The 26098-nt window shown below is 39.8% G+C and overlaps 1 protein-coding gene across 3 annotated transcripts in view; it reads right to left on the bottom strand.

The window, feature by feature from the left end:
* The window catches only part of LOC119022819 (paired box protein Pax-7-like), an 84663-nt gene that overhangs the window by 28527 nt on the left and 30038 nt on the right, over positions 1-26098 (bottom strand). For all 3 annotated transcript variants that reach the window (XM_037104164.1, XM_037104165.1, XM_037104166.1), the window contains exons 5-7: positions 24539-24738; positions 13248-13413; positions 11929-12128 (exon numbers count right to left, since the gene is read on the bottom strand). In XM_037104164.1, the coding sequence (XP_036960059.1) occupies positions 11929-12128; positions 13248-13413; positions 24539-24738 (566 nt within the window). The remainder of the gene's footprint in view (positions 1-11928; positions 12129-13247; positions 13414-24538; positions 24739-26098) is intronic.

Below are 26098 nucleotides of genomic sequence, written 5' to 3'. Positions count from 1 at the left end.
TGCATCAGAAAACAATGATGGGTGGAGACAATAGGTAAACTGCTGTTTTTTATAATCAAGATAAAGGACCAGCATTGGAGAGTGGTCAGAAATTAAAATATTATGATATTTTGAGGCAATCACATTTGATTTCAGTTTAGAGTCAATTAAAAAATGATCTATTCTTGAAAAGGACGTATGCATTTGTGAGAAGAAAGAAAGAATTTGTGAGAAGAAAGAATAATTTCTATCTGTAGGATGTCCAAATATCAACTAGATTCATGGAAGACATTAAGTCATTCAAAACCGTGGAGGAGGTAGACGACTGGTTTAGCTGGGCTGACCAATCCAAACGGCTATCAAGCACACAGTTGAAGTCGCCACTTACAATTATATGTGTATCAGAGAAATCAGGTAGTGAGTTAAATATCTTACGGAAGAAAAATTTGGACCGTATAGCCTACATTTAGGAGCATGACATGAAATGAGCTAATGTAGCCAGTTACCAAAAAAAGCGGCCATTTGGATCACTCACAGTAGAAACATGCTTTACTGGAGAAAGTGGACTGAAAAATCTGATTGGCCCAGCTACATCTAAGTAACTTTTCCTTTTGGGTCTGATATGTGCTTCTTGCAAATACACTACATCAGCAGACAAATATTTTAACTGAGAGAACACTTTAGCTCGCTTGAGCACATGACCCAGGCCACAAACGTTCCAAGTAGTAAAAGTGATGCCACCACTTGGCGAAGGTGTGCTGGGATGCAAATGGATTTTGCATAGTAGCAGTGTACACATATAATAATGATAAAGACAAGAGGAACACATGAAAACATACTCTCTTAGGGGCTGCCTGACCATACAGGAACAACTAACTAGCCACTAAGTTAACACAGGGACCTTGCACCCCAACATCTGATGAGGACAAGTGCTTGTGAAAATCAACAGCGAGAAATATGTTAACATACATATGCACATACCTTACAAACTGTTTTTAAAAAAAGTTCCTGTTGGTATACAAACAACTTAAAAGTCATATACCAAAATACGCCATGTCGGCGGGAAGTATTCAAGACAGAGTCTCTTCAAAAGCCTCAGCATCCCGCGGGGACGAAAAACCTTTGTTCATGGTGCCGCTGGAGACCTGCAGCCGTGCTGGGTAGATGATGCTGCTCCTCAAACCTGCATCTCGGAGTCGCTTGCGGACAGGATCAAATGCCTGACGTTGCTTCATCACCTCCACCGGGTAATCAGGAAAGACTTGAACTGCTTTTCCATTATAGCGCAGAGGAAACTGCTGGCGGGCCAGTTGTAGTATTTTCTCCTTCAGTTGGAAATGAACAATCTGCGCTATCGTTACGCGCGAGTGTGCGCCATCCTCAGAGAGCCGTCTTCCAAGCCAATGAGCCCAGTCCACTTCCAGCAGCTTGGGAGAGTTATCGACGCCCAGCAGCTCAGGTATGAACTTTGCCACAAACTCTGTTGGATGTCCGTCCTTGATTTTCGCAGGCAAGTCAATGATTTTAATATTCTGCTGGTGGGAGTGAGCTTCCAGGTCGGTTACTTTCAGGCGAAGTGCCTCATTTTCTACATGAACTAGTTCAAAGTTCAGTTCACAAATTTTAAAATGAACTAGTTCAGTTCATAGTTTATAATTCAAAATTTTGAACCAAGTTCACAGTTCTAAAGATGAACTAGTTCATAGTTTTTTTTTTCAATATGTTGCTGCGAGCTATTATTTTTCAAAAGGATTGCCACAGCATATAGAACCACTGACAGCAATTATTTTATCAGTTTTAACACTGAAACTGAAGGTCTCGAACAATATACTGCAATACATACTGCGGGTGAAGTTTACACAAAAAGGTAAAATTTTTCCCACCTGGATCATCACTGACCATTTCATAAAATTGTTTTAAGTAATCATACAAAACTGCCAAATTAATAGTGGAGGCAGAGTTTGAGGTAGTACAGCTGCCTTCATTTGTTATTGCTTCCTGTTGATAACACATGTGGCGGTGCGACTCTGTGGTGGCTGGTGTTGCCAGATTGGGTACATATTAAGGCCTGTTTACGGTGTGTTTTAGCCGGATTTTTGCATGGAAAGCTCTATGGACATATGGCACTCTCTTGAATTGCAAGAGAGCACCAGAATGAACACATTGACAATAACCTTCATAAGGCAGAAATGCAGTACTTTCAGCTCACGTTCACCCAAAATATGAACAAGTTCATGAACGATTGTTCACTGAATGCGTTCAGGCACAACACTGCAGAAAGCACAGTACTTCGTTTCTCTTTAGCTTTACAAAGCTGGCTGCAGAAAAGCTCTATACCATGCAACACCAAATGGCAGACCGCAGTCTGGGCACGGATCAAGTGATGGTTTGAATCGGACCCGTGACCAATTTCTGATAAATGAATGAGAAAATGCAATAAGCTTAAAGGAACACTGTTTTTTTTTCCTCCCTGCAGTCGCAACTTCAAACTGCAGGTGCAGCTAATCCAGTTAATGCGGCAATTGTTACAGATAGCCTCTTTGAAATGAACCAGTCAAATTGATTGTGTACCAGAGGAGATATGCAGGAATATGGATGAAGGAAAACATGGCTTGCTTGAAAAGAAGGGAAGTTGACACAGAAAATAGAACTTTTTAAAAATGAATGGACGGACCAATATATGTTCAGTCACACTACTAAACCACTGTGTATCATTATGTTGTGAAACTGTAGTGTTGATCAAAAGCTGGAATGTTAAGCGGCATAACTAGACCAAACACGGATGCTTTGGGGAACTATCCACAGCAATCTGAAGAGAGTGCGTGCAAAATCACTGTGCACCTGCACATGTGCATAAGAATGGCACTTACTCCATTCAAGCCAAGATTCGAGCTACTGTCAGGCCATTTCTCTCACTAGGAAAGGAAGAACAAAAGAATGTGAAAAAAAAATCAAACGGAAAGGGGCTGCACAAAGATCTATTTGCACCTTTTCTTAAAGAGGCACTTTTTAATTAACTTTATTCAGAGGATTCAGTCCTATTTCTTTTACCTGAAATAAAGCTTCAAATTGTGTCTGTTTTATTTTACTTAAAATGTAGGCAACTGTTGTGTTCATTGTGTTAGGAAAGGAAGGAAGAAGAAAATCTGTGAAGAGAAAAGGGACTGCTCAAAGCTATGTTTGCATTTTTTCTAAAAGAGGTATTTTTTATTAATCTTATTGAGAAGAAATTTGATCCTGTTTACCTTTATTTGCAATGCTCAGCTAATTTTATTTTATTTATTTATAAATTCAGCTATTTGTTTTCCATAAATGTGCCATAATTTGTTGTATGTTATAAATATCCCACTCTGAAAATTGAAAATAAATATTGCTTACATACTAAATAAAAATACAGTGTTGATTTATTTATTTATAGACATATGGGTAGGCTATTGGATGCAATTTCGACATTATTAGTTTCAGACCTTCGCTGGGAGGCAATTTTAGTAACTTGGCCATCATTGAATTTTAATTACTCAGTGTAGACTTAATACCAGCTATATCTCACACTGAACAGGACACTACATCAGAGATATGAACATATCTGGAAACAATGCATACCTTCTAGCCAATCAGTATTAAGTATTTGCTGTGGTCATGGTACAAGTGTTTATAGAACTGTTCACATAAATAAAACAGCAAATGTGAGTTTCAGGTTGTAGTTGTTGTTGTTGCACTGCAGCCAGTCAATGCCTACATTTCATCCAAACCACAGGAAGTAGAGAGGCTTAACACTTTTCTACCCACTCAGTCAATCAGACAGCACCCTGGGCTCTGTTTAGTTTCCACTGAGGGAGGAGGAAAGGAGAACACTCTGAGTGATAAATAAAGAAAAATATATCCTACAAACATTCCATCAGTGGGTATGATTTAAATTCCTCTGCTTTTCTGGCAGCTTTCTTGAGTAGGTCTTGTCTTTTATTTCATTCTTTATTTATTTGCTATAAAGCTCCTTGCTTTGCTTCTTGCCAAACTGAAGCAGCATCTGTTTTTCAGGCAATTTCTAATTAACATCTACCCCCTGCCCCCACTCCATTCCTCATTATGGGAATGATGTAAATATATGTGCTCATCCTTTTTGATTTGTTGACATGGGAGCATGCCAGTTGACAGCATGCCCAGTCAAAGGGCTTAGTATTGCAAATTTTAATAGCAGCTGAGACTAATATCAGGCACCACACTCATTCACATGCAGGTGCACACAGCCGTGTCAACACACAGTGAACTGGTTGCTGCAGGAGGACAGGTGCAGGAATGAGGGTGCCTTCATTTGTATGTTTTTATGGAGGTGGGGGGAGGTCCCTCTGCGCTCAGGCTTCTTGAATACAATTCAACACATTTCCTCTTCTCATTGATTTTTTTGAATTTTGAAGTTGTTAATGTTAAAGGAAGTGTATGCAGTAGTGGTGCAGTATGTTGGGTGGGGTGAGGGGAAGAGGAGGCCCCCCACAATCCCCCTCCCCACCTCCTTATCTCAGGCCGACAGTTGTCAGGAATCACGAGCAGAGGCCTGAGTTAGCGAGGCAGGCAGGCAGGCCTGGGGATATGGATCAAAGAGACAGAGCTGGAGAACCAAAGCAGCTCTGATCCCCAACACTGAAACCCACTCTATTCTATCCTTACTCGCCTGCTTGTGCTCTCTCTCTCTCTCTCTCTCTCTCTCTCTCTCTCTCTCTCTCTCTCTCTATTTCTATCTCTCACCCCGACATCAAATAGTGAGCCAGAGAGCTCCACCATTCCAAAGCAGGCTAAATCTTCCTCTCACAACAAACCGAAAAGGAAATGAGAGCACGAGAGAAGAAATGTGTTCTTCTTTACTCGTGTGATGTGTTGATGTGTTGGGGTCACTGTGGGAAGTAATAGTTTCATCTTCAGTGGCAGGTCACTAAGTTGTCTGACCTGACAAAAATGGATTAGTGGTCCAGCATCGCTGAGTCTCTAACTTAGGAGAAAAAAAACTCCTCACCACTTAGAGGGCTCTGAAGCAAAATAGATTTATGAGAATTTGTCAAAAAGTGTGGTGGAAAAATAAAAGCTTTATTTTCGCAGGGTTGGTTGGGGGAGGGGAGCAATGCTGTGAAAAAAGGTTTCTATTTACACATGCAGTGCCATCACAGGGATAGGATAGGATTTCATACTGTCATTTTGTCTTTCTGTCAATAAGACTTGGAATTGGCTGCACACTTCATCTCCACATGAAAGTCAGCCTCTAATTCTTTTCCATTCAATTTGAGAGAAGGAGGCGCTGAAATGGCTTGTGTGAATTACATTCCAAATGCAATATAGCTGTTTCAAATTGAATTATTGCCTGTCAGACGTGCAGCATATGGTCTTCCTGCAATTTTCAAGTGGGATCTTAGGAAATTCTCCCTACATTGTTATCTCATGTAAATGCCTGGGAACATGATGAAAGGGTCAACAGCAGTGAACCCATAATGGAAAAGCTTCAGCTGGGACTCGGAGCCATTCAGAACAGACTGAGAAGACAATAAATACAGAACACAGCAGTATTCACTGCAGACACATTTCATGTCTGGAATGAAGACCATTTCCATCAGATGAATATACTGGAGCTATTCTGATTTGAAATTATGAGATTTTTTCCACAGTGAACATGTGAAAAGACAGTGTTTGCTAACAGCAGTCCAGCCTTGAACTCATAAATACACCTGAAAGCCATTAAAAAAAAAAATTAAAAAAAAAACAGATTTTACCATTATCTCTTCAAACCTGATTTTCCTCATTTTACGTTGTTTAAACAAAGACATTAAACATTATGTTTTCTACATTGTATGGCAGCCTGATACATACATAGATTAATATGTACTATCATTTCAGTTACTGCATTTGATGCCTAAAGGATACATTTACCCCAAAATGTCAATTCTCTCATTATCTTGTCACCCTCATGCCAATGAAAACTCTGGTAAAATTTCCAAGTCCACCAAACAGTTCTGGAGTTTAGCTGCAGTGTTGCAGTATTCTCCTTCACAACCCGGTCAGGATGACAATGTATATACATGGAAAATATGCATATGCCTTTTCTCACTCATAAACTGGAACATAAAAAGGAAGAATGTGTGGTGACAATGTGTGTACCTCACACATGCTTTGGGCCAGATACTGTAGCTGCAGGTGAAATGATGAGGTGTGCATGAAGTATAATTTGAGAGTTTAGGTGTAAAGTCTGTTTCAATATGATGGTGTTTCAATTTAACAGTGGTGTCAAGCTATCAGAGAAGCTATCTCTAAAATTCAGAAAATTCACATATTGTGAAGTTGAAACACACTACACATTCAATTTAATGCACATATTCATGTGCCCCAAACATGCATTACACCTGCGAACTTTGTAGATTACAACTCCTGGCAATTTTAAGAAAATGTATGGTTAATGGTAAATATGCTCCAACATGCGTTACATTTTTGAACTTTGTAGATACTGGCATCGGGCTGATACTGCGCTCATATACTTATACTCCGATAATTCACCAATACCACTTTATTGCATTCGGTTTTATGTTGTATAAAACTGAAGACTGCTTGTAATTTCTTGTTGTCATTTCAGACAGGCAGACCACAGCCTGAGTCCAGAACCAGATGCCGTCCTTTATGGACCTGGACCTATAGTCAACAAATTATTGAAGTATCTAAAATTTTGATGGGCGCTTCTATTTTGACTTTAGCAGAACAGGAAATCCACTGACCAATTGCACACAAGTTAAGCCATCCCATGTGATGCTATGCAGCCAAACCTATCAGTGCATTCCAGACGATGAACACTGCGACTATGAATACAGACAGACAGAAAGACTAGATGGGAGAGAAGACAGAGAGACAAGTGGGCTGGGGACAGAGAAAACTCCACATGTTGTCTCTAAGAGCTAATGTTCCCACAGAGTCACTTGGATTTTGAATGCAAAAAGCCATTTACTGATGGCTGATGGTTGTCCAGGAGTGCATGAGTGCAGTAACTGAAACCTTACTTGAGTGGAAGCAGAACCAGAAATGTAATTTTTTCATTTATATTTATTTATTTATTTATTTACTATTTTAAATGCAGCCCTTCTTTTCCTTAAAGAGAGAAAAAAGTAACGATAAATATTGATGAAATGTTTTTGAAATGTTCTGTCCTGTGTATTTGATTTGACAGTCAGTTCTTGATTTCATTAGGCTACTTCAATATATATCACACTGATTCAAATTTGGAGGCTGTGCAGTAGTTTAATTGAGATTTAAGTTGACTGTGTTAACTATGTAATAAGTTTCATTGTTTAATTTGTCAAATTTCATTGATATTTTGTCAAGTTTAATTTTGTGAAATGTGAGAACAGTGCCAATGTGGAGAATTTTTTTGTTGACAAAGGAAATTATATATATATATATATACATATATATATATATATATATATATATATATATATATATATATATATATATATATATATATATATAGTGCATCTATATCCTAGTAGTTATTTTTGTGGTAGGAATATTGTTATCGGCAAGTGCACAAATGAAAATACTCATACTCAGTTTGAAAAAATGGTATCAGTGCACCCCTAGATATAACTCCAGCTAACGCAGTGGACAACTTCAGAAACATTTCTTTATGCTATATCATCTTTCCATGTTTGATCCTTCTAGTTATTGTTATTATTTAAAGGTCCCATATTTTGAAAACCACATTTCCTCTGGTCTCTACATATATAAGCTGGTCCTCCCTGAGCCTGCCAACTCCCAGAGTGGGGAAAGCAAGTGATTCCTGCATGGTCTCTGCAGCCCACCCACTGGTAACACGGTGCTCCTACAGGCTGTTCAGAATCTGCTCCTTTCTTTATGTAACAAAAGGAGTCATTATCATAGGCCGACCTCCTCTGTGCAGTGATAGGAGATATCTGAGAGGAGGGCGTTCATCCCCGAGATGAAGTTCGGTGTGTCCAGCAGTGAGACAGCAGTGTTTCACAATGTCGTCGCTCAGAGTTAGACACACAAATAGCTCTGTTGTTGGTTGTAAAAATCAACATCAGTGTCTATATTCTGTCCCAGCTACAGAACAACAGAAGAGATGGTAGTTGTGTTTCATTTATAACAACAGCGTGCCGGCTGCAGTTCCTGTTAGCTTGCGTGTGTGTGCTAACCACTTCACATCAGACTGCCTCAGTAACGAGGGTCAGTACAAAGCTGGCATTGCCTCGACATTGACCCTCGTAAAAGGATCAGTCCCAACCATACTGGACCCAGCAAACTGCACCCGAGCTACTGGAAAGTGTTGCAAAGGCTTGATAGTAGTTACAGCTGCCTAAGAGTATGGTGAAGTCAGCTGGAAATTGGCTAACTAGTTAGCTCTGCTTCTGCCCGCTATGCAATGGAGTTTGAAGCGGGTTTAATGTTAATAATATTATGATGGAACTTGGCTGTCACTGCAAAAAGTCTGGAAACATGTGCAGACTGGAGACAGAGACGATGCTAACGGTGTCCACAAGTTTGGAGACTGAGTTGGAGACAAACACAGCTTTCGCTAGCTGTTAGCCATTAGCTTCATGGTAGTAACTGTAACAACACATACAAACAAACTAACATTATTCAGACACACTAACCATTCTGAAATGTCCTGCTGCAGCCGCAGAGTCTGTACTTCTTCAGGAGCCTCTCCCTCTGGGTCCCATTCTGGGTCAAACTGGTATGGTTGAACCATCTCGGCAAGCCATAGCGATACATCCACCGTAAAACATTAGCCTATGTTATCGCTAGCTTAAGAGTCATATCTTCCTGAGAGGGGCGTGTAGCAGGCAAGGTAGACACTGACAGAAGGAGCTCATTAGCATTTAAAGGTGCAGGCTGTTCATTACATTAAATAAAATGTATCATGATAGCGTTTTTTGTTCATAAATGACTTGTAGACAATTTATAATTTTCTCAAAGGTGTAATATCCCTAATATCTCTGATGTTGTAAACCTTACCGTAATCCTTGTGACTGGTAATCCCAAATGTAAATGGCTCTTGATATTAATGCAGGTTTCTTTTTGTAGCATTAAGCACTGACACAATGACTATAAACACATACTACACATCCAGTACAACAGTAAATCTCTTTTTGTCAGCAAATCCTCATGTCTGTACTCTCATTAAAAAAAAAAAAAAATTTAAAAAAGGAGGAAGGAAGACCAAAGCACCTAGGTCTGGGATAAAACAAATGTCAATAAAAATTGCAGACAAATGTGGTGTTGAATTGGATTTTCCAACTCCTGTAAACACCATCACAATATTGTTTTCTGCCTACTAGGAGGCTCGGGTGGGCTGCTGACCAGTGTTTGTGACTAATAATTGCATTAAATTTCTTGCATCAATATAAGCCAGTCTCATTCTATTCTAGCAAAGAGAACAATCCCTCCTTAGCACACAAAGTCTCATTTGGAATGGTTATTGTTAGACCAAGATGGGATAACACAGGGAATCCCTCCCCCGTTAGTGGACACACAAACACACAGAATGTCTGCAGCTGACTCTTACTGAATGGGACAAGCAGTGTTAACATCACAGAATAAATTGACATGCTGATGCTGTTACTCCACGAGGGAGAGGACTACAGATACAATAGTTATATACTATATAGCTAGAAATCCAAGCGCAGTCATCTCAACACTTTAGAAACAAAAGAAAACATGGACATGGTCAAGACATGTAAGAATGAAGCATCTACTGACTGGAATGTAACCAGCATGATGTTAGTCAAGAAAGTCATTGACATTCAATAGAGCGTCCTCAATGGTATTAAGTTTACATTTAGGGCATTTAGCAGAAGCCGTTTTTAGACAGGGCAGCAAGCCACCAATTTGCCCGTCCTTTTGGCGGCTCGGTCCGCGGTTTTAGACAGAGGGCGGCAAATTGGGGGTCTGTTTTGGTCCGCCGATTTTCCACCTCGGAGGGTACACTTATTTCTGCCTCGCCTGCTAGCTAAAAATGAGGCGTCAGTGTGCCGGCCTCTGTGTGAGGTGGGCGGAGGTGTCGATGACGTGCACTGTTGTGTGACCCACAGCCTGAGACTTTAAAACTAAGAAACAGCTGTCAGTCCATCACTTCATCCGCGGACATTAAGATGAGCAACTGGACAGCCGCAGAGTTCCAGGAGATGCAGCGTCTCCTCGGTCTCTGTAGTTGTTGGTTGTGTTAGCTTGTTGTTGTGTCGGCAAGCTAAGAGTGGTCGCTACTTTCTAATTAAAAGCCCCCGCTGAGAACCCAGTTCTAAACTCCAATGGGGTGCAATGTAAAGCTCTTATTTTGAAGACAAATTTGTTGTCACTGTTCACAGCCCAACTTCGAGCTTCACGTCACGTCACATGTTTACACCTACCTCAGAGGCGGCTTTTGGAAAAGGAGGAATATTACGCCTCCGTTCTATCTAAAAAGGGCTAGATTCTTTTGTCCAAAGCAAGTTACAGTAATTCATACAGACATTCATACACTGACTGCAATGGCTGCCATGCAAGCCGACCAGCACATCAGGAACAGTTTGGGATTCAGTCCAGGGGAATGGAACCAGCAACCTTCTGATAACAAGACACTGGCTCTACCCCTAAGACACAGCCACCCACACTGGACATGTTTCAGTTAACAGAAAAACTGTTTTTTTAATCGCAGGTAAACCCACTGAAAGTGGAAAACCAAAGCAGTCGCAGTCAGTTAAATGCAGGCCTATTATCATGGATCAAAGCCATCTCATAATTTGTATCTATTATTTAAAATTCACACCGCTGAAGTGGTCAACAGAAGTTAATAAAGTGTATTATTTTTACTACTGTGTAACAGTATTAAGTACATGTAATAGGTAATTTGATGATCCACCATGAGTGTCCAGGTGTAGGTTGTATTAGCTATTATGCTAGCCATGATGATGGACAGGATGTCACAGTAAGAGTAGTTTGATTATAAATAATGTATGAAATAACGTTGCAGCAGTGACTACAGTTAACAATGGATGCAGGTGCATATAGTATTATATCCATGTCAATGTTGTGACAGAAAACCTACATTTACTAAAACATCTTTAGCTTTATACAACATTCTGGCACAGACCACATTCTCTTGGCTTTCACATTGGCACTTAACACATTCACTGCCTTCGATCATTCAAGCCAGAGTGTGAGTTAACAATCAACAGCCTAAACTTCAACACACGTTCACATTGCACACTAAAGCCAGATGTTAGCGGGTGTTAGTTGTTGTGAAGGGGTAGCAGAGTGACATGTCTTACACTGAAACTGGTTGACAGTTTACAAGGCAAGGCAAGTGAGAAAATGAGTGGGACTTACTGGCACTGCACTCACATGGTTTAACTTACACTTACAGTATAGGGAATACTTTGTGTTAATTAGTAATCCTCCATCTGATCAAATAAACATCACGTGTGTTGTTACATACAACTCCACATAGCAGTGTGACCACAAGACTACAGTCCCTTATGATTGCTGAATAAGTGCATCAAACAAATCAGTGAGTGGATGCCAGAATATTCTACTAACTGCACAGAGATAAAAATGAAATAACTAATTTTGGACCCACAAATGACACATTACAAGTCAGTGCTCACCATGAAACTGTGACTCTAAAATCTACAAATCAAGCCAAAAATCTTGGTGTCATTATGGACTCCAACATGAATTTCGAAAGACACATTACAATGACATATTCAGCCAACAACCACACAGCAAGAAAGAAGATGTATTTCTCGCCTTTTGGTGGAGGTTTGCCTCTCCACATATCCACCCCACACACAGACTTAAAATGTACCAGACCAGCCTGTGCAATGAACTGATATGGATCATCAAGTTCCAGCCAACTGCAAACAGGAATGAGCTCTTTCTACTTTATTTGACATAAATATCACAGTAGTCCAGCAGGTTTACCTGTGGGGAGAGTCCATTGCTGACAGGGTTGACATGGTTGCTCGGTGCTGAAGAGCTCATAAAGGTGTCGGAGTAGCTGGAGAAGCCATGGCGGTTGGAGGCGATACCATAGGCAGAGCTGCTGTCTGTGCTGGAGAGACCGCTCTGGTGCATGGTGGATGGAGGTAATGGCTGGGGACGATGAACTGTACCACTACCGTCTGAAAAAAAAAAAACATGACAGCACAGAGCTGAGCATCGAAAGATATACCAGGTAAAAGTTCCTTGTACCGCTGTCCCTTTTGTACCTTGTTGTTGTGTGCAAGAAAACATATCTATTTCTTTAGTTGCTTAAAGCTCTCATGAAATGGCCAATGAAATGTTATTTGCATTATCATAGTTGTTTCCTATAAAAATAGGCAGCTAGTGAGGAGTTGTCTGTATGTTAGCTTTTATAGCAGCCAATAGTGCTGAATGTGAGTTAGATCCCTATTGCGTGCCATGGAGCTAGTAGTCTGCTGACTCTGGTCGAATATGCTGCTCTCAGTGAACATGGCTGAACCGGAACAGAACAACACAACACAATCTCCAAGAAGACATAGGCCAGTTTAACAACAAGACATAAGGTACTGAGGTGGTCTGGCTCAAGGCAACACTGGCCTGTGTCAGCAAATGGGGCCTGTAACTTAATAGCACAGTTAACAGAGCAAAAATTCTATTCATCAAGATTTGAGGCACAGCAGCCAGTTTTTCTGATTGGCGCAGTTTGTTTGGCCACATGTGTCACTTGTCATTTGTACTCAGGTGCAGAACAAACAACCTGAAACACACTGTTTGAAAAGGTTCCTCCCATGTCCAATCAGATTCTTGTGTTCTGAAAGCAGATAGACCAACTAAAGTATCTTAGGATAATACATGTGTAATTCTAGCATGAAAAAAATTAAATCTGTCTTATTTTAAACTGTTGTATAGCCAAATCATTTGATAACCATAGGAACATGTAGGCATGATCAAACAAGCCAGGTGAAGTGAGTCCATTAGAAAGTGTCTAAAGATAATACCATTAGGAATTATGCTATACAACACCCTTGCTATACTTGTATCTTGCTATACTGCACTTTTTTCCCTATCTGTATCAGTTTGTCATTTTTTGTGACATATGGTGGATTTTTCTCATAACCATTATATCCCACTTGAGCTCTTTGTAACATTAGAGAACATGGATGGTAATTACATTGTATTACTTACTAATTAACGCTTATTACCAAACTATTACTACTACACCAAACTGTGCTATTACCTTGTTTAGACTGAGCTGTAATATAAATTGTGTCTTTTACCTTGGGGCAGAGTGTTTGTTGGGTAGCTGGAATCTGGCAGCTGGTATGTAGGAAGTGTTGGCATCCCTGTGGGAGGAAATCCACCCGGCAACAGGTGGTTAAATGCTGCTAGCTGATTGGCTCCTGCTTGTTTCCGCCATCTGGCCCTTCGATTGCTGAACCACACCTGTAAAAACATAACAGAAACCAAAACCATTAGTTGTGGCAACTTTTTACCAAGCTCAGAGTGAGCTTTCCCCTTTCATTTAATTTAAACGTATTATATCTTAGCTAGCAGCTGTGCCACATGCTATGTCACTGTCACAGTCGCTTCTTGTAATTACCGAACATTTGACTTGAGGTTACAGTTTAAGGCAACGAGAGGTGTGCAGTGCACATTGTTCTTCACACCTATGGAGCTGTCTCTGTCAGCAGCACATGCACATACACTGCTGAATACTCCTAACAGCAGTGTTGTGCACGGGGGGGGTGGCCAGATTGTTGAAAGACGTGTGCTAAAGTGCTCTCTTGGGAGCCAAAACGCATGCTAAAGTGCCCTCTTGCTTGGCAAAACGTACTAAACTGCCCCCTTGGCTGGTTAAAACATGTTAAACTGCTGTCTTGGGTGGCTAAAGTGCCCTGTTGGGTGGCAAAAACGCGCACTAAAGTGCCCTCTTGGGAGCCAAAATGCGTGCTGAAGTGCCCTCTTGGGAGCAAAAACACGCGCTAAAGTGCCCTCTTCAGTGGCGAGAACGTGCTGTATTTTCGCCCCTGCCTTTCAAAAAGTCTGTGCATGCCACTGCCCAACAGTGGTGTCACAGTGTACACAGTGTTGTGTATTGACACACCACAGAATACACGTTTACATAAGAGAAGTAGGTGAAAGTTAAACTAATGGAGGTCAGCAGAAAAACAAAAACAAAATGAAATAAAACAATTTAAAAAATTATTGGAAAAATTACTTAATTCATCAATTATTTATACTAGTCCTCCTCCGTCAGGTGAGTCCATGTTAAATTTAAATATTACCAAATTACAATATAACATTTATTTTGAAAAAAATGGTTGATCTTTGGCATGGAACACAAAGTTAATGGTATAGCAGTGTGTGTACCCAATGGATTGAGTGTGTATGGTTAATCATAGGTTGACTTAAGGTGGCTGAATACAGCCTCAGTGGGATGAATAGAGGCCAAAGAGGACAGAATGGACATGCTGTCAACATCCCACAACTAAATGCTTCACAAATAACTGATTAAAAAAGCCACCAACAAATTGGCTAGCTTTACATTTGGGTCAGAACCAAAATAATTCTGCTCTGCTAGATTTTACAAAAGGACACAAGAAAATAAAAAGAAATAAAAAATTAAGTGAGCCAAATATCAGATTTTAAGAGCCCTGGAAATCTATATTTTCATACAATTCATTTCATGACATATTTCTTGATTTTATCTCCAATGTCAGACTTTACTATTAATTCTGAAAGTAGTGTTTCTTTTAAATAGTGGAGTCATAGGTAAGGGTGTGGACAGTTGTTACTGTGAGTAACAACTGGAGGTAACCTAACATACTTAAAGATATAACTAAGCTAAAGTGGAGCTAGCAGTATTGAGTAAAGTAGTGCTGCAAAGGTTTACAGAGGTAAGTTGATTTCCTGGTCTCCTGACTTCCTGTTCAATCTGCAGGTCTTAACGATTTTAAATCCAGGGTTGGTAGGTTATTACTGAAGCATTTTTGTACAAAATCTCTCAATATCCCAACGGCTAACAATAAATCAAACACTCTGATAGATACAATGAAAATCTCTGGTATCTGTCTTGTAAGTCTGTCCAATAATTTTATTTGGCCCATATGAAATGACTGGACAGTCTATCTATGTACCTCCCTACTTTCTTCCACTCTGCCTTTTGCACTTATTGCAGATAACTGGAGTCTTACGCAAGGTTAGGCAGATGAATTGCTAAATTGCTATTATTGAGCTAGTTTCACAGGAATGGCAGAGAAAATGCAGCCAATGGTAACCTGCCAGCTTGAGTAATAACAATAGCCATGTTAGGTGTTAACATTCATTATGATCGTATTAGTTGTTTTGGGTTTTGTTTTTAACCTGTGAGTGAAACATGAGGTAACAATATTTGGATGTGATAAGATGCACAGTGCTCACAGTCTACCGCCAACAAGCCTGTTGTACAGCAGCTAACTCTGCTGTACAACATTGTTTTTGTTTGTTGGTTGGTTGACTGTTTTGTCAGCAGGATTATACAAAAACAACTGAACAGATTTCCACCAAACTTGGATGCAGGGCGGGTCTCAGCCCAGAGCAGTGCCCACTGACATCTGGTGAAGATCCAGATGAAGCAATGGATCCAGAATTTTTTTTCTCACTTTCTTTAGTATTACAAGATGTACACAGTGTTTTTACCCCAATTTCATTAATGTCTTGGGGAATTATGCATCAATCTTGATGAAAGACATCAGACATGTCAAACAAACTCACACACCTACTCTCTAACTGGGTTAAGTGAGTCAATCAGAAAAAAATGTCAAAGGTGTGTGTATTGCCAAAAGCTTAACTGTTTTTTCAAATGTTCTTTTTTTCAAATTGTCATGGCACTAATTTACAACTTCTTAATTAAAGCAACTAGAAGACAGAATGTGAGAGCATGTCTCAGCCTGTCAGTCTGCAGAAAACACATTTACAGAGCAGGTCTGACTCTTTTTCACTGCCTCCTCCTCACACACACTGTCCTACATTAGGATACACAGGTAACTGCATTTTTGTCATTTACGTCATTTGAATCAAACCATACAGTACCACTTACATGAATTAATACAAGCACACACACGCCCCATATCCAGAGCCATAGCAGGAATCTATATTGCCCCCAGCTTTCAACCCACCCAATTTCTTCAGGAATCCTCTTTTTTTCATTTGGAGCAAATGAAAACATGCCTTTCAAGTGGAGAAGATCATTTGGACTCCTATTTCTCAAGAGGAGACTCAAATAATTAGAACAGGTGTTGTCGCCCTGAGGTACTACTGCAAGAGCAGAAGAAGCAGTGTCTGACTGATCAACCCAATAGTCTGACTCCCTCTGCAAAGGAAAGACATAAGTGTGAGGACAAAAACAATATTGTCTGAATACTACTAACTACTGGTTCTGTTTTCTGCGCTGGTTTTCTTGGATTCTTGGTTTTTGGAATAATTCAGCTTTTTTTAATAAAGCTCACTTTTAAAGCTGTAGTTCCTTATCCTGTCTACCTTTTCCTTGTCCTGGTGTCTATTTTTGGGTGCAATTTAACAGCCACCTCTTATTGTAACAGCCTGAGTTCCATTTTGTACATTTCCTCCTGTGACCAGACAAGGAGCAGCCTTTAACCAAGATGGATTAGCATGGCTCTTATTCTGTGGCCCTTGATCCTCTCAAAGTCAATTGCCCTTTGTCCAAAACACCCAATGTGTTCTCCGATGGTGATAATACTATGTATGCCATAAACAGTTTGTGTTTCAGCAACAAAGCTGAAGGATAAGGAAATGAAGGTTAAAAAATAAAAAATATGTAGCATAATTTGAAGAATCTAGTATCTGCCAAAGCAACTACAAGGGTGAAAGGCATATGTATATTAATATAATAAAGAAGTACCAGTACTTCACAAGTTGCATTACAAAGTGTATTGACCTTTGAAAAAGCAGTTGAAAAACTGGTCACAGTACAAGGATCACTTATTTGCTTTCATTAGAATTTTCTGCCAATCCACCCCATCTGCAGATGAGTTTGCTCAGAACTATGCTGCCCTACAAAGGCAAAAGGCAGTGACTAAATATTTACAGAGAAGTGAAACTCTCTCCAAAATGCAACCTATGGTCTTTTTGTGAATGTACCCGAGTCAAAAGTTCATGTAAAAGCATAATTACGATGAAAGCGCCACTTTTAAGATTTACCGTATTTTCGTTTCTGGGTCAAACTCATTTTCAATGGAGTGCTAGGGGCATTTCTATGATAGAATCAAAATCGCTATTTTTAAAACACTTAGAAACTCGACACAACATGAAACTTTGCTCATAGTATCACCAGGGTCTCCACACATGATCATGAGCACTAACAACACTGTTTGTATATATACAGAGTTTGCTAAAAAGAACATTTTTGAACTACTCACTTTACCACTTGTTTTTCTGCTTGCTAGCATCCTGCCAGTGGAGAATCTCCAAATGAGACATAACATGAAGGACAATTAAGGTGGACCGCTCCTAAAGCTTAGTTCCACATAAATGCATGGATAATTTGTTGTTTTGTCATTAGCGAAAAACAATATTGACCTTTTTAGTTGAAAAAGGAGCCTCATATAAGAAATAATACTAAAATCAAAAGCTGGAAAAGTCATGTGAGATCTCGCGTGAATAGTTGCTGCTGGGGTCATCAATAATGGAACAGTGATTGGTTGGGGTTTGGCACAAGGTATCTTTCACCATTACCAATTGGTTATCACCCACAAGGGGAGATGGGATAACAATGGCAGCGTCAACAACATGAGCAGAACATGCTGCTGCATGCGACTTGCCTGAAGACCCTCCACTGTGTAAAGCCACTTTTGACAGTTGGAGATACAAACATTACTTTGAATTTGTTGAATGTAAGGGAAATAACTTGACTGTAAAGTGCACATTTTGCCCATGATGGAAACTTCTCTCCACTGCTAACACTACTCGAACTTTACGAAGCACCTAGAGAGGCAGCACACACACACAAAGCTTGTTGCTAAGGAACCGTGGAGCAACATGAATGAGATGCCAAGCAAGCATGCACGAGAATGTAACAAGTGATGTAACTAGTTATGAGACTAATTGCTTTCTTCAGGGAGTAATCATGTAATGTAAGGCAGTACTGTTTTTGAGAGTAATGTGTAATGTGTAATATATTACTTTTTTGAGTAACGAGCCCCAACACTGCTACAGGTGCATAATCACAAGTAAGTCATACTTTGTTACATTGAACCACTGGTGCAAGTTGTAGTGTGAGGCTGCAGCAGTTGTTTGTCCATCTGTGTGTTCTGTGACTACGTGTTTTTGCATGTACAGTAATGATCAGGCTAAGCTACTCTATAACTGTCCAGATGCACTCAGGACATTTTTGCAGAAGCCTCCAGCAGCTGCTGGAGAATGGCCTTCTAATCTGCCATCTACACCACTATCTGAAGCATCAGTTCAGAAGAAGGTTTGTGGTCTCTGATACACTGCTGTGTTATTATTGTTTTTCTTGTTGTTGTTGCTGTTGTTGTTACAGTTAAACCTGTTAATGCACATCTTAGTCAAATTGAATAAAGCGTATTTCTATATTATTATTTGCAGCCAGTGGTGTTGCAGAATGGATGTACTATATGTCTGAATACAGCTGCACGTCAGGCTACAAGGAGCAGCAGCACCAGAATATCCAGCACGCCACATACCTCCAGCAGAATACAGCCTGAAGCAGTTGAATTTTTCAAGTATCAAGACCGTCACTGACCATAGCACCTTTTCAACGTATGTTGTTGAAGCAAAAAAAAAAAACGCTGTCACTGGAACTGACTTTGTTAAAAAAAAAAAAAAAACCCTAACCCTAATAAAAAACGTATGCATGTTGTGGAATCTGTAAATCGGACTTTTTAAATAACTGCGTAAAACCTGCACTGGAACTTTGATTTTACATTGTATTGTTATATTGCTGTTTTTTTCTTCAGTGTTTTTGCAGGGTTCAGCGTGTACAGCTGCTTTTGAATGAGAACTAACTAGGAAGTTGAGAGACAAATTGAGGGAACTTGTTCAGCATGTTCAGTACATCTAGTCATCCACTTTAGCTCTTCTAATGGTAATGCATTTATACTTAATGGATAATGGTGCTAATTTAAGGGTGTTTACAGGTATTGGGGAGTACAGCCACATATGTGAAAAAAGTAGTATAAAGTCCTTTGTGGCTCCAGTGATGTCACTCTGTCGCTAAGGTCTTTTGTAGGTAATGTAGGCACTTGGTTTTTGGAAAGGAAGAGCAATGTGTGGAATAAAAAGGCAATATTTCTTGTTAAGTTGACCAACAGTAGACCAGTGGACTGCTTTTCAAGTCCCAGTCTTAGTTACTGTCAATCACCTCTATACTGCAACCACCGTCTTCAAACTGAGGTCAGTTGATGTTGGAGGCTGAGTTCAGCCCTGGACTGGTTGATACACAGGCTGCTAAACCTGGCTAAGCTAAGTCTCTGATGACTCTCACTATCATCCGAGGTCTCTGCCCAGACAAACCCCAGCATGACTGTCTCCACAACTAACTGAACCATGAACTAATCAGCTAACGGTAGCTAGCTATGGCCAAGGATGGCTATGAAAAAGCAGTAATTGTGTATTAGTCTGGTGACATGATGGCCCCTAAGTTTTTAGAGCTACCTTTGACTTTTCTGGACAAATTACATCTCTAAATGGATCAGCAAATAGCAGTTTAACATTTCAAGTAACACCATCTCCCCAACAATTTACAGTTTGATGTCACTGCTTCTGTTACTGCAGATTGTCTTTGTAGGACAGTGTAGCTTGGACCTCTAAACTTTTATGATTCTAAGCAAGGACGATTGATCCTTGAACTCTGATACTTATTTGCTGACAAGTAGACATGGATGAGAACTACATATGGTCAAAAGCTCCAGGGCCATTGAAAATCTAAATGAATCTAAATTGTTTTGTCAACTTTACATTAACTGTTCCTTTTTAAATGTCCGTTTGAAACCTGTGTAACTGTCGGATGAACAGTGTCAGGCAGATCATTCTGAGTATTGTACTTAGAAGAGTGGCATAATGTGGACTAGTTTCCATGCCATACTGGTTTCTTTTTCTCTCCATTTTGCTGGGCCTTGATTGATCCACGTGGCTGTTGTGGATTAAAGCTCCCATGAGACCGCCCAGACCCTTCTGTGATCTGCTGTGAATTTTACAATGAGTGGTAGGCTTGAAAGTGGTGGGAAAAACAGATTCCAGCCAAAATGTTGGGGAGTGAGACATGCATGAGGAATGCAGCCCCCACCCAGCTACTTGAACACCTAACAGCTGTTCTCAGAGCTCTACAGTATATTCTCTACACACTTTGGAGCTGTCAGAAACCAAAGACAGGTTTCTCAGCTGAGATGTCAACAGAAGGCACGGTCTACTGCATTAAAATGTGTGTATGTGTATATGAGATTTGGTTTGTAAATCACAATCATTTGACATAAACAATATATGTGATGACAATGAAAATGAATCCAATCACAGAGACTTATGTAACAGCTTGTTTTCAAGTAAACAAGAAGTAAAAAGTAAAAACCAGTGATCTCCTGACTGCTCAACACCTGACAACAAACAAAGCATGTAAACATGTAGCAGTTCAATGTTAAGCAGCACTTTGCTCAACATGTGATATAATGGCTAGAAATGTCTGCATGAATCTGTGGCCCAGATTCAGTGGGACAAGAAATCTAACAAGACAGAGGCAGTGGATCTGTCTCTGCCCTGACACAAGTAAAAAGATAAAAAGTCATTTCAGTTCAGTTTTCTTCTAATGGGGATATTGTTTCTGCCCTTTCATACATAATTAAATGTATCACAAAGTCATATTTCATTCAGTGTTTGTTTGTGATTTTAAAACAACTGAAAAGTAACTTGAATCCTTTTCAGGAAACTAAATAGGTAAAAAGAATATTTATCAACTGAATAAAATGCATGAAAAACATTTATCCAGATTTTAATATTATTTTTCTTTTACCTCTTTTTTCTGCGACTAAAAATACATCTGTCCACAGTGAGCATGTTACACCAAAGGATTTATTCTGCCTACTGAGCCTATGTATAGATCAAATGTGAAGATTATTTGTTATTGGTGTTAAAATAAACTATTCAAGTGGGTTATATCATAAAATTTAACACCTTATTTAGTTGAACAATATTCAATTTACCTGTGTGCCATTCTGAGAAACAGACCATTTAACACTTTTACCAAAGGTACTCAGTGCATCGCCTCTTCTTGCCGCCATTTTGAATTTATAATGTGATTTCTCAAAATGATAAAGGCTGTGTCCAAAATCACTCACTACTCCCTATATAGTGCACTACATAGTGACTACGCCATTTTGTAGTGCTGTCCGAATGTCTACTGGGAAATATTATACCCTATAGTACACTCAAAGTATCCCACAATGCATCGTGAAAAGTAGTGTACAACCAAGCAATATTTACCATCATGCATTGCGCTGTGGACGAACGCATGGAGGTTTCAATTTGCGTTTCAACTGCACGACAGCAGTGACGAATGGTGCCGGAGTAATGTCTAAAAGTGCGTTTTTCCTTCTGCCGATGAGCTCACTATATAGTCCACTATGTTGGACCCCCTATGTAGTGACTAGGGAGTAGGGAATGAATGGGTGATTTCGGACACAGCCTAAGAGTCACAAAGATAAATAGAATGCAACCATAATACCAGTTCTCAAGGAATGTTTCTAATTATGTTCTTGCGGGAGGGGAGACTTCATAGTCCTGGAGAGAAGCCATACTTTCTGTATCTCCTAAAATAGGTACAGACAAGACAGAATGTACTTCGTATGGACCTATATTGGTATATGTGTTAAGCATATATGATAGTATGATTGGCCAAGTCATGTGAAATAGCCTACGCAGTGATTTCATATTAAAACGTGTGTGCCTGCGTGCACTGGGATGCAATTGTGAGCATGCGCAGAATAAACGGTCAGTGAGTTCCCAGACCAAAGAGACAATGGCGATGACGGTGATAATGATAGACTGCTGCAGAAATGTCTAACGTTACAACATCGATTACAGGCTATATGCAACAAGCTAGCAAAACATTTGGAAAATATAATCCAAGATTTAGGGGCGGCTGTAGCTCAGCGGGTAGAGCAGGTCGACTAGTGATCAAAAGGTCACTAGTTCAAATCCTGGCTCCGGGCAAGGCTGAGCTGCATGTCGAAGTGTCTTTGAGCAAGATACTGAAACCCACATTGCTCATCAGTGAGGGCCCTGCGATGAGCTGGCGACCTATCCAGGGAGTACCCTGCCCTCGCCCTGAGACAAGGCTGGGATTGGCTCCAGCAGCAACACCCCGCAACCCCATGGAAAGGGATAAGCAGTTACGGACAATGACATGACATGACAATCCAAGATTTAAAAGACACAGACCAAACAGGGTTTGTTAAAAACAGGCAAACCTCACGACAATGTGAGGCATGCGCTACACATTATTGGCCACATGAAAAGCAATAATATGGAAACAGTAGTAGAAGTAGCAGTAGTAGTAGTCTTGGTGCAAAGATGGCTTTTGACTCGAGTCGTTGGGAATATTTATATTTAGCTCTTAATTGCTTTGGCTTTGATGACTGGGTAATTGGATGCCTGAAATCTTTATACCATTCTCCCACAGACAGAATTAACATAAATGGGAATTTATCCAAGACAATTTACCTTGAAAGGGGATGTCAATAGGCATGCCCCCTTAGCCCTACACTTTTTGCTCTCTTCATCGAGCTATTGGCAAAGGCAATTAGGGAGGATGACAACATAACAGGTTTACTGATTAAAGACACACAATATAAGACCTGCCTGTACACAAACAACATTCTTGTGACCCTTACTAACCCCAATCCAAGTTTGTCTGAGCTGCTGGCTCTGCTTAGGGAATCTGGTTCATATTCAGGTTATGAGTTAAGCTTATAAAACATAAACTCTTACTTTTAATTACAAACTGCAGGAAAACATTCAGTGGAGTAGAATCAAATAAAAAGTAACACAATTAGTATCAATACCCAAAGACCTATCTTCTACTTACAGATGATGTCTAAGCAGATCTAAATCGCTGGTCATTGCTACCAATGAACATGTACAACCAAAGATACATCATTAAGATGACTATACTACCCAGACTGCTCTTTCTCTTTCAGTGACTACCTGAGGTTTATTTGGAGAATGCAAAAAAAAAAGAGAACAGACATGACAGCTCCCCAAAGACGAAGGAAGAATGGCTTTACCCTGCTTGGAAGATTACAAAGCAGCATATCTGCACTTTCTGTTTTGATTTGTTTTTTTTGTTTGGTGTGATCCTAAGTGTGATGCCAAATGGAAGAACCTTAAACAAAGAAAACAAACATTCCCCTTCAGACTGTATCAGGTGAAAAGAAATGACCAAATGACAGCTAGGCAAACTGAATAACTGGACTGCAGCTCCCCTGAACGTTTGGCATAAAAAGCTCATAGAACTGAAGCTTGAAAGAAATGCACAAATATTACGTTGGGTAGTATATCTCATAACTCAGGCATTACTTTCTACTGTGTAACATCTTCCAGCAAACAATGCCTTTCAGTAATTCACAATTTATCATCACTCTCACATTAATATCAAAACTATTGGAAAGACAGGGATGAGTCTTATTATGGTAATCACTGATGCATATACAAGGTAAAAGTAAAGACACAGTCAGCCACCTCAAATTCAAAAGGGAATTCAGTGGGAAACAGAATTACCCCTAGAATAAAAAAAGTAACTCAAAGTAACAAATCCAAAGACGGCCATTGCTGGAGAATATGTGTCTGCAGGTCAATATCACATTTTTTGAGAGGAGGATCCTTATATCTTTGCCTACTTGACAGAAGTAGTAACAGAGATCAAAATTGACTTGATTCTAATTTCACTGTTGTATATTTGGGTAACTGAGCTGAAAAAAACAGGACAGATATTTACTACAAATACTACTAGTAATAGTAGTATAGAGTCTCCAACAATCCCAGAATGGACAGAAATGGATCAAGAAATGTTCATAATGGAATGATTAATTTTCTCTGTTACATGTTGCTGAAAAATGTGACAAATACTGAATACTGGAAAGATCTCTCAATTATGTTTGTATTCTGTTAGAATGGTTGTCCTGTTCCTTTCTGCACCCGGACCAATAGTGTGGACTCTCAGTTACAGACGTTTTAATTTGACTAGAGTCATAAAAATCAGAGGATCTCCTTCAAGGGTTCAAGGACTAATGTGAACATTGCAATGTAACCTAATTTACTGCTGCTTTCAGTTTTTTTATTGCAATGCATTTCATCATACCCATGATGTCTGTCTGTTATCACTTTGTCTGCAATTGTCTTTCTTGTTTTGTTCATTTGTTTGTTGTAACAGAGTGTAAGATTAAGAAAAGAAAGTCCTGGACTGCGGTCACTGGCTTGGCAGCCCTCTCAATGGTTTGCAGAAAATTTTACTGCCAACATGTTATCCTGCTGACTGGACTGCTACATTTGGATGTATTACCTGGACCCTGGCCTCAGTGAGTTTGGTCCTCTGGGCCAGCTCTTCTCTTGTGTAGATGTCGGGGTAGTGGGTTCTTTCAAAAGCCTTCTCCAGTTCCTCCAGCTGCTCTGCTGTGAATGTGGTCCGACTCCTGCGCTGCTTCCTCTTGAGGGGGAGGTCAGGCTCTGACTCCACATCTGACACTTCATCCATCCGACTGCCTAGAAAAACACAAATGTCTTCAAATAAGATACAAAGTGTGCATTCACACATGTAATACTAAAATGGCCCTCAACAAAGTGCATACCTCTGCCATGGTCCCACAGTCCAATTTTGTACTCATTCATAGCCCATTCCTTTTTACAGATCAGCACCAAAAGTTATTGGGCCAAGACCCATCCTCCATCCAAGTTTTGTGGATATTCATTTATTAGTTTGGGACATGGGTGAAAATGTCACCTCTCTGGCGAAGGTAATAATCATAAGCAGTATGCGTTTATCAGTTTATACGAAATGCTCTAAAAAATAGTTTGGAGCATTCCACAGGTGAACAGATGAGTTGTTAACAGGTGATCATGAAAGGCTCGGGTTTTCACAAGCAAGGATGGGGCAAGGTTCACCACTGTGTGAAAAACTGTGTGTGCATGTAGACCAACAATTTAAAATGTTTTTCAACTCACAATTGCAACACCAACATTCTGCACTTGTTACTAGACTGACCTGTCTACAGTCCAGACCTGTCTCCCATTAAGAATATGTGGCATATTATACAAATATTAAAATACAAAAATGGAGATTTTTGACTGTTGAACAACTGAAGTCATATATCAAGCAAGAATGGCAAAGATTTTCAAACTCCTTACTTCCAAACCCTTAGTGTTGATAAAAACAAAGTCATGGAACATAGCAGTAAACATGCTCCCATACCAAAGGAATGGAACATTTGGAACATGTTGCATTGTCAAATCCAGTATGAGTGTATATTTACAAAAAAACAATGAAGTTTTGTAAAATGAACATTAAATATGCTCTTGGGGTGGCTGTACCCCGGGAGGTAGAGCAGGTCATCCAGTAATCAGAAGGTGGCTGCATGGCTTGAATCCCCATGTCCATGCAGAAGTGTCCCTGATATATAATATAATATAAATAAATATACATATAATATACTGAACCCCAAATTGCTTCTGATGAGCAGTTGGTACTTTGCATGGCAGCCTCAACCATCAGTGTATGAATGTGTGTGTGAATGGGTGAAAGTGACATGTGTTGCAGAGAACTCTGAGCAGTCAGTAAACTGGAAAGCACTATAACAAAATCAGTCCATTCACCTTTACCATCTCTGTATCGTATTAAACTGAATATTGGTTAAAAAGGATTTGCAAATCATTGCATTTTGTTTTATTGACGTTTAACAGCTTTACAACTTTTTGGATATCATATGTGGACAAACAAAGAGAGACAGGAAGGAGGGATAAATGCTGCTTCAAATAGCACAGCCAGCAAGGACTTCTCTGTATGGTTATTTATATGACAAAACAATTTTCGTGTGCTGGTTAAGTACAATTTTATATCAAAACATGC

The sequence above is a fragment of the Acanthopagrus latus genome, chromosome 7 (assembly GCF_904848185.1).
Source record: "Acanthopagrus latus isolate v.2019 chromosome 7, fAcaLat1.1, whole genome shotgun sequence".
Lineage (NCBI taxonomy): Eukaryota > Metazoa > Chordata > Actinopteri > Spariformes > Sparidae > Acanthopagrus > Acanthopagrus latus.
This window is presented reverse-complemented; position numbering and strand designations above follow the sequence as displayed.